Source organism: Arachis ipaensis, chromosome B4 (genome assembly GCF_059453495.1).
Source record: "Arachis ipaensis isolate K30076 ecotype BB chromosome B4, ASM5945349v1, whole genome shotgun sequence".
Taxonomy (NCBI): domain Eukaryota; kingdom Viridiplantae; phylum Streptophyta; class Magnoliopsida; order Fabales; family Fabaceae; genus Arachis; species Arachis ipaensis.
In genome coordinates this window covers 91,004,568-91,013,777 of record NC_142439.1, presented here as the reverse complement: position 1 = coordinate 91,013,777, position 9,210 = coordinate 91,004,568, and the positions used below count along the sequence as shown (strand labels likewise).

Sequence of the window (9,210 nt, the reverse complement as noted above, 5' to 3'; positions counted from 1 at the left end):
TTTGAAATTTTAGTTTCTTTTTAGTGGCCATAGTTTAAATTACCGTTAAAATTTATAGTATTAATGGTAAATATACAATTGTCACTAAAAGTTAATTTAAAAAAAATTATGACAATAATATTATGGCCGCTAAAAATTTGTCGCTAAAATTTTTTTCCTGTAGTGCTATTCCAAATAAAATAATAAACTAATGTATAATTTTTAACCATTTTAAACCCATGGCTATTTTACAATTGATACACTTAATAACGTTATTAATAGCTAAAATATGAATTTAAATGTCACTATTTATATAATTCACATAAATTGAGAGTTAAAATTAGTTATAATTTAGTTACATATGATCTGTTTTATTACTCCGTTATTCATAAAAGCTTGAAAAATAAAAGCTAAAGTGTGTGTACCATTTACATATATACAGGAGCGCAGGTACATATAAGTAAAGGGGCAATGCCCCCCCCCCAAATTTTAGTTTTTATTTAAAAAAAAATTAGTCTGGTCCCCCTTTTTTTATTTCCCAGCCCCTCTCTCTTTTTGCTCTATCTTTTTCAATCCCCCCTTTTAATTCCTACAAGAAAACCCAGCCCAATAGCTCATTCCCTATCCTTTTTTTATTTCCCAACCCCTATCCCTTTTTTTATTTCCCAACGTCAGTTTTTCCATTCCTTTTTTTATTTCCCAGCATACAACCACTCTCTCCCTCTCCCCCTTCTCGCTTTGGCTTTCTAAAATTTTAGGTAACAACTTTTTCTATTCTTCTTCTTCTTTATCTCTTTAATCTTCTTATCTTTTACAGTTTTGCCTCTTTGACTCTTATTTTTTTTTTTTTTGCAGATTAAAAAAAAGATAGTAGTTTAACAAGTGATTTTTTATTCTTCTTTCTCAAAAAAGGTTCTATTTTTATTCTTTTTTATATATTTAGTTATTTACTTAATTAGTTAATTTATTATTATTTGTTAATTAAGTTTATGTTATTATATGTTAGTTTGTATATTTAGTTTTTTTTATTAATTAACTATTTAATTATAATTTTATATTATTTATACTAGGATGTTAGTATTATTGTTCCGAATTTTAATATTTTATTTTAAATTGAAATATAATTTTTATATTTTATAAAGATTTAGACTGTAATTTACACTTTTTGCTAAATATATTTTTAATTATAGGAACTTATTTGGCCATTTGAATTATGAGTAAGTTCAAAATCATTGATACATTTTTTAAAAGAAAAGATCAAGAGAATGAAGATGCTTCTACTATTACTACTCCAATACTTGAGGGGTCATCAAATTTCATTACTTCAAGTTCTTCATTGAATAGCTCAAAGCGTCCATGAATTCTTCCAAATCAACTGGATGTTTTTCGTTTGGAAAGAGATCCTGGAATGCGACCAATGATTTGGAAGTTTCCTCCAAATAAAAGAGATGAAATCCGTCAGGCTTATATTAAAGTTGGGCCAAATCAACCAATTCTTGATAATTATCCATTTTCTAGTGATAAAAGTCATCGTCGCTTTCAAGCTTCATGGTTTAAATTGTTCCCATCTTGGTTAGAATATTCTATAGAAGATGATGCTATATATTGTTTTCCGTGCTTTCTTTTTGCTAAGGAACCTTCAATCAATACGGGTTCAAATGCTTTTATTGAGAATGGTTTCAGGAATTGGAAGAAAGTAAATAGTGAAAAAGAATGTGCTCTTTTGAATCACATTGGCAAAGGTCCTAACTCATTCCATCATAACGTGCTGAAATCATGTGATGATTTGATGAAACAATCACAATATATTGACAGACTTTTTCATAAGCAAACATCAGAAGAGATTGAAAAGAATCGAATTCGACTAGGAGCATCTATAGATTGCATTAGATGGTTGACATTTCAAAGTTGTGCATACAGAGGACATGATAAAAGCCAAAGTTCATGCAACAGAGGTAACTTTTTAGAAATGTTGAAATTTTTGGGATCTTACAATGAAAGAGTGAAAAAGAATGTTTTGAAAAATGCTCCAAAAAATGTTGAGTATACTTCAAATGATGTCCAAAAAGAAATTCTACATATTCTTGCTACTAAGGTGAGAAATTCAATTAGAGAAGAGATTGGAGATGCCAAATTTTGTATTATTGTTGATGAAGCTAGAGATGAATCTAAAAAGGAGCAAATGGCCATTGTTTTGAGATTTGTTACTCTAGATGGTTTTGTTAAAGAGAGATTCTTTGATGTTGTGCATGTCATTGATACTTGTGCAACAACTTTAAAGAAAGAATTGATTTCTGTCCTTTCTCATTATAATCTCCAAGTTGAAAATATTAGGGGTCAAGGGTATGATGGTGCTAGCAACATGCGGGGTGAGTGGAATGGTTTGTAAGCTTTGTTTCTTAAAGATTCTCCACAAGCATACTATGTGCATTGTTTTTCTCATAGGTTACAATTAGCATTGGTAGCAGCTTCAAGAGAGGTACTTCAAATTCATGAATTTTTTACTCAATTAAACTCTATTGTCACTATTGTTAGTGCTTCTTCAAAAAGACATGATCAATTACAAGAAGCTCAAGCAATTGAAAATGCAAACTTGGTTGCTCAAAATGAATTAGAAACAGGCAAATGTGCGAATCAAATAAGCACTTTACAAAGAGCTGGGGATACTTGATGGAGCTTTCACTTTAATTCTATTTGTAGTTTGGTAAAAATGTTTACTGCTACCAATATTGTTCTCAATAATATCATTGAAGACGGGACAACTTATGCACAAAGAGGTGAGGCTTATGGTGTTAGTAAAATATTATTGTCATTTGAATTTGTTTTCACTTTGCACTTGATGAAAGAGATTATGGAAATCACTAATGTTCTTTGTCAAGCACTGCAACAACAATCTCAAGATATTCTTAATGCAATGCATATTGTTTTTACATCAAAGTTACTTCTTCAACAATTAAGAGATGGTGGATGGTGCAATTTTCTTGCAAATGTTAAAGATTTTTGTGAAAAACATGAAATTGAAGTCCCTAATATGAGTGCACAATATGTTTTTAGAAGAGGTCGATCTCGTCAACCAAGTGTGACAGTTGAGCATCATTATCGAATAGATGTATTCTTGGCAACAATTGACTCTCAAATACAAGAGTTGAATAGTAGATTTAATGAGCAAACAATAGAGCTTTTGACTTTGAGTTGTGCTTTGGATCCTAAGGACAATTTCAAATCATTTAATATTGAAGAAATTAGCAAGTTAGCAGAGAAGTTTTATCCCCTTGACTTTCCTTCTAATGAGCTAAATATTTTGAAATCTCAGTTGCAACATTATCAGCATGATATACCAAATCATTTGAAAGGCATTGGTACACTTTCTGAATTGTGCAACAAGTTGCAAGAAACGGAAAAATCAAGAACTTATCACATAGTTGATAGATTAATACGTCTTGTTTTGACTCTACCAGTGTCTACAACAACAACAGAAAGAACTTTTTTAACAATGAAAATTGTTAAGACAAGACTCCGAAGTAAGATAGCTGATGAATTTCTTGCAGACAATTTGGTCATTTATATAGAAAAAGAATTAGCAGCTATTTTCGACACAAATTCAATTATAGATGATTTTGAAAATAGAAAAAAACGTCGAATAGCCTTTTCATGATACAAAACTGTAAGTAGTAATTTTTATATATTATTGTCTTACTTTAATTGAGATTTTATATATATATATATATATATATATATATATATATATATTTTAATTTTATCAATAGAAATAATAATATAAAATATAACACTGCCCCCTAAATAGTTAGCCTAACTCCGTCCCTGCATATATAGGCATACATATATGACAATGTTATTTTTATTTTAGTGTTAATATCTTTAAACAAAACACATCACGTACCAAGCAAAACAGCGAATAAAAAAAAGTTAAAATGAAATATAATAAAATAAAATAAAATAAAATAAAAGATCAAATTATGGATAAATGTGAGTATGTATAGAACAATAACAACCGATAAAAAAAGGCCAAGAACGTTATACAGGTCTGGCCGTCTGGATTGCAATGTGTTTAAAGGAGTTAAAACTTTTGCCTTTGATAAGAACGCCAAGCCAATGAATCTTGGTTTTAATGACATTTCTTCTCCTCTTACCTCAAAGGTATAGGGTTTAAATCCTAAAAAATGCAATTGAAAAAAAATGTGATAAAATATGTGAGAAATGTGTGAATATGTTGTATATTTAAAATTGGGGATTGTCCAATCAAATCTATCGACCAAAAAAAAAAAGAACGCCAAATTAAAAATTTTATTTTTTTATCCAATCCAAACACATACAACAATTGATAATAAATTATTTTTATAGTAATTAATCAGAACATGGAAATAGATAATATATTTCTAAAATAGAAGACAATGTTATATGATCCTCCAATTATAAAGTAATGGATTTTTCTTTTTTCTATTTTTTTTCGTTCTTCTTTCTTGCGCGATTATAATTGGAATAGAATTGGGGAAAAATTATAATTTTCTACTCGGTTTAATGTGATGAATTTTTTGGATGTTAAATTTCGGAAGAGAAATTACATTTTAATGAATAATAATGTGATTGACAGAAATGTTAGAGATTTGATTTAAAAAAAATTAAAATTAATTTTAAAAAGGACATTAATGATTCTAAATATACAAAAAAAAAGGTGAATAATAAAAAAAATCAATAATAAAAAAATGTACATCACGTACTTATGAAGAAAATAAGTTTTATTTTATTATATTTCCATATTATAGTTACTCTTTTGACTACCTGCATTACCAATATTATTTATCATAAGATAATTATATCATAGCATCTACATCAACTAGCAGAGTCACTACTACTACACCTTTCTTAATTAGGTCCATTACCACTGGCTTTTTTACATACATATAAAATAAAATAAATTATTAGATTTTATTATTATTAATACCATTATAATTTCATCAAAGATTTAAGGTGATTTCCATGAACAAATTCCGATTTAAGCAGTTACAGACGTTTCAACAGCAACATAAGCAGCAACTTCTGATTTGACGTCAGCTAATTCCCATAATTCAGGCAATGCTTCCCTAAGATTGTGGATGCTTTCTAATGAATAATCTGCACCTTTCGCTCTTTGAGACGTACCAACCTAGTAACCAAACACAAATTAGAGGCTCATATTAGTTACTCACATTTCGTAAATACAAGTTATTAATAATAATGATAATAAAATACAGAAAATATTTTAAGTGAATCACGGTGTTTTAGAGATTTTAATTATTAATTTCAATTGTAAAATTGATTTTAATCATTGATTTCAATTATATAATAATTGAGATCAATGACTAAACTTACTGCAACACCGGATTTCGTAGTACACCTAAAATGCTTCCAATAATTATACAATAGAAATATGTAATGCCAATCAGTTCAATTCCCAACTAGGAAACAAAAATTTCGCAGTGACTCACCAGCACTGTGTCAAGTCCCACACGTTTTCCAGCTTGTATGTTCCTCACACTGTCCTCAAAGAACAACTGAAAATGACACATAAAACTGTAAGAAAAATAAATAATTCAAAGGGAGAAAAGGTATAAAGTGAAGTACCAAAATATCCCGTAAAAAACATTATATTATTGACAAAAGAGGAATGCTAGGGGCCAGCAGATTTTGTGAGTTGTAGCCATCAATTAGCCATCAATAGTGTATTTAATGGTGTGAGATTTCATCTAATGGTAGAGAATCACTCATTTTCCTTTTGCTGGCTAAATGCTGGCCAAATTTTAATAAATCTGCTGGTCCCCTAGACTTTCCCTCGACAAAAATCACTTAAATTAAATAAAACTTTTGTAGCATGTCCAAAGTAAAACGTGATTTGATTATAGAAGGTATAAGAATGATGGATAATTTTGCCAACATGTAAATTTCTTCAGGAATTTAATTTTTTGTTTCTTTATGAATAATTTTCACAGCGGCATGAGCTTATCTTTGAGGATACTTCTGGTATTTCACTTGAACAAATTAAGTTTAGCAAGGTCTGGTTTTAATTTTCTTACAGTTCTTTGTGGGTCTAGGTTTGCTATTTTGAGTGCCAATTGAATGGCATTTTCTGAGGGCTTGCAAATAATTGGTGTCTTTGGCAGATTAGAACTCGGATTCATCTGAGCAAAATGAGCTATGATGTCAAAGATTTTGGAGCTACTACCACCCCCATTATTATTATTCTCGGTTTGATTGATGTTTCTTCTAGAACTACCAATGAAGTCAATGTCGTTTTCGTCATCATCATCGTCAGAAACATTGCTTTTGTGGATTGGATTTAAGGTCTCAAAGCAAATTATCCCTTCAAAGCAATCCTCTAATCCAAGTCTGTTAAGTGCCTTAACTGCATGCACTTTGTCTGCATTTGTGAAGATCTGCAATAAGGGCAAAACAGAGAATGCACGCAACAACATTAGGTTTCATTAATTTGAATATTCTCAAAATTTTCTTTGCTTAATTAATAAACAACTTACCAGTTTTCTATAGGGTAGGCTCAGCAAGAGGTTTCTTAGAACTGTGTCGGGTTTTAGATTCTCATAAGGCAATCTCCCATGAACATAACTGGAAAAAACATTGTAACATCAAAATTGAATTTCACCTTTTCAAGATAATAGAAGAAGTAAAATTAAGAGGAATATACTAAGAAATTTTTAGTCCGACAATTTATTTTTTTAACAAATTTTAAACACCAAATTAGCCCTAAATTTTTTATTTTGTTAGACAAATCAATTCTCATGTCAAATTTCCATTAAAAAAATTATATAAATTAGTATTTGTCGTTATTTAACGATTTTTAATAACTTCTAAAATTTTTAGATCAATTTCTCTATATAGATAAATAATATAAATATAAAAACTGATGTATGTAACAAAATAAAATTATTCAATAAAATAAAACTTTGGAGAATAATTTAGTGAATAATGTTTTTTGAGGACTAAAGCGTCCACATAAAAATTTCTTCAAAAATGATTTGGGTAGTACTCTCTAAAATTAATAAGTAAAAATAATTGAAAACTTCTTAAAAAAATATAAATAATATACCTGTGATATTCATCGTAGTCAAAGTCATATCCAATTGCCTGAATTAACAATGAAACAAAAACGAATATAATAGGTTTAAGACTCACTTTGTCTAATTTGTGAAATGAAAAATAGTAAAAATTGAAAGGAAGAACCGTACCCTTAAACCAGCCATAGTTGTTCCGTAGTTCTTGTAGAGAAGGTTGGACAACTCATCAATCTTTCTTCTCTCTATGCCAAGTTTCTTCACCATATACTCTATGTATCAAAATTAGCATTTATGTCATTATCAAAGAATGCAAAGAAAAATAAAATTAATAAATTAACAAAGTTTTGTTTGGTTCTAAAGATATTACACAAAAATACAGAAATATTGTGTCTCTTTTGTTTTAATAAATTCAAATATAGTTTTAAAAAATGTAGAAAGAAGTATTTACCTTTGATATTTTGGCCACATGCTTTTGCAATCCCACAGCTCAGTGGATACAAAGTATCATCTAAATCTAAAACCAATATATATATATAATAATTATTATAATCATATCCACATGAAGTTTCAGATTTTACAACTAATGATTAATTAATGAATAATCATAAAACTAATAGTAAAAGGCTTACCAAATAAAAGGCAATCATATTTTGGTCTCTGGGCCTGTCTGAAGCGGTTCTCATACTCCATTTCTGGCACAAAACCTTTTCAAAGATAATAATAACACAAATTTAAAGAAAGTTGAGCAATTTGTTGATGCATGACAAATTGAACAGAACAAAATATTTATATGGGAACAAAAATACGCTGTGATTATCAAATTAACACAATCTTAATGGCCTTTGCAATTATTATTATTTTATATTTTGAATTGGTCATAATTGACTCAGATTAGCACCAACAGAATCAAAAGCCTCTTCAAGGGAGACAAATAATCAAGGTGCCATTCTAATCCATTTCGGATAAAGGCTTTTGTTTAAGATTCTCAGTGAACAGTTCACAATCACTTGAATTAAATTTCACTTTATTTTATTTTTTCTCTTTGAAGGTTCAACAGTGGTGTTCCTTTGGGGCACTGAACTTTGGACAAACATGTGTTTGTTCTAAAATTGTCTTCAATTATTACATTGGCAAGAATATTAAAAAGAGAAAAAGATTATTGAGAAATAAGAGAGCACAAACAGAAAAACCCCTTTATATTATATGGTCTTTTGAAAAACAGAACGTAACTAATAGTTATAGGACAGAGAAAATCTCTTTCCAAAGTGCATCAGCTTTTCGGATCACATAATCAATCATTCAAAGACATTTTCTAGAAAACTGACTAATTGTACTGTTCTTTTAAAAAGAAAACTTAGTGAAAAACTGTAGAAATTTCAGTCCTCATAATACAAAAGAGAAATGTTATAAACTCTTTCCAAATCACCAAATAAAGAACGGAGAAATTGTTCTGAAATCTACTTTAGTGCATTTCAAAGAAAGAAAAGCCTCAAAAGCATAAACTTTTGACTAAGACTTTTGGTGTCTTTATGGATCACCAAGAAGGTGTTGGTTTATATGAATTATGTGAAGAGTGAAAAGATTAATAGCAAGAAAAAAGAAAAGAAAAATTTGGAGTCATTGCCTTACCAGAAGCAGAACAAGAATGTGTGAGAAAAAGATTATGAAGAGAAGAAACAAAAGCTTTTAAGAGAGCAACAGAATAGAAATGCAATAGTATTGAAGAATGTGAGGTAGATAGGGAGGAAGAACAAGAGAGCCAAATAGGAGTATTTATAGAGAAGAAATTGTTGCTTCTGTGGCAGGGATATTTCTAAATTTTTTTTTTTGGTGACTATCTCTGAATTAATATAATAATAATAATAATAATTTATTTTTCATTATAATTTTTGAAAGAATTTTGAATTAATGTTTTTTTATTATTTACAACCATTTTATTTGAGTATTAGAGATTCTAAAGGAAATGTAATTTTAGTTAAAGTGTATTTTAAAAATATGGTTAAGAGGGAATTAAAAAAGAAAACTTTTTTTCAAATATAATAGGTAGAAAAGAAAAAAAAAATAAACATTTAATTTATATTTTATATCAAAAATTTCTTCATGAATATTCTTAGTTACCGATACCCTTCCTATGTTATTCAATTACTTTTTGATAATTTCTCAA

At 28.8% G+C, this 9,210-nt stretch overlaps 2 protein-coding genes and 1 pseudogene across 3 annotated transcripts; 2 read left to right on the top strand and 1 right to left on the bottom strand.

The window, feature by feature from the left end:
* Nucleotides 1–1,192: 1,192 nt before the first annotated feature.
* On the top strand, nucleotides 1,193–2,650 carry LOC107636608 (uncharacterized; annotated as a pseudogene).
* A 39-nt stretch (nucleotides 2,651–2,689) lies between these two features.
* Nucleotides 2,690–3,634, top strand: LOC107636607 (uncharacterized). Its single transcript, XM_016340105.1, has one exon. It carries the CDS (start codon nucleotides 2,690–2,692, stop codon nucleotides 3,632–3,634), a length of 945 nt encoding a protein of 314 aa, XP_016195591.1.
* A 1,084-nt stretch (nucleotides 3,635–4,718) lies between these two features.
* On the bottom strand, nucleotides 4,719–8,799 carry LOC107639422 (uncharacterized). 2 transcript variants are annotated; one of them, XM_016342916.3, is made up of 9 exons: nucleotides 8,676–8,799; nucleotides 7,676–7,750; nucleotides 7,495–7,560; nucleotides 7,218–7,315; nucleotides 7,079–7,116; nucleotides 6,510–6,597; nucleotides 6,051–6,410; nucleotides 5,466–5,531; nucleotides 4,719–5,143 (listed from the first exon to the last, which is right to left on the bottom strand). In XM_016342916.3, exons 2-9 carry the CDS (start codon nucleotides 7,734–7,736, stop codon nucleotides 4,994–4,996), a joined length of 927 nt encoding a protein of 308 aa, XP_016198402.1. In that variant the 5' UTR covers nucleotides 7,737–7,750; nucleotides 8,676–8,799; the 3' UTR covers nucleotides 4,719–4,993. The 2 variants fall into 2 exon arrangements, with proteins under 2 accessions (XP_016198402.1, XP_020976960.1); XM_021121301.2 differs by having other exon boundaries at nucleotides 8,671–8,779.
* Between the last annotated feature and the right edge of the window lie 411 nt (nucleotides 8,800–9,210).

Excerpts from the sequence above, each read along its gene's own strand:
- LOC107636607 (XM_016340105.1), top strand. The coding sequence starts at position 2,690 with ATGTTTACTGCTACCAATATTGTTCTCAATAATATCATTGAAGACGGG.
- LOC107639422 (XM_016342916.3), bottom strand. The coding sequence starts at position 7,736 with ATGGAGTATGAGAACCGCTTCAGACAGGCCCAGAGACCAAAATATGAT. Across the intron at positions 5,532-6,050 it reads ACCTAGACCCACAAAGAACT|TTGTTCTTTGAGGACAGTGT; the intron begins GTAAGAAAATTA and ends TGTCATTTTCAG. Across the intron at positions 5,144-5,465 it reads TGGGACTTGACACAGTGCTG|GTTGGTACGTCTCAAAGAGC; the intron begins GTGAGTCACTGC and ends TTTGGTTACTAG.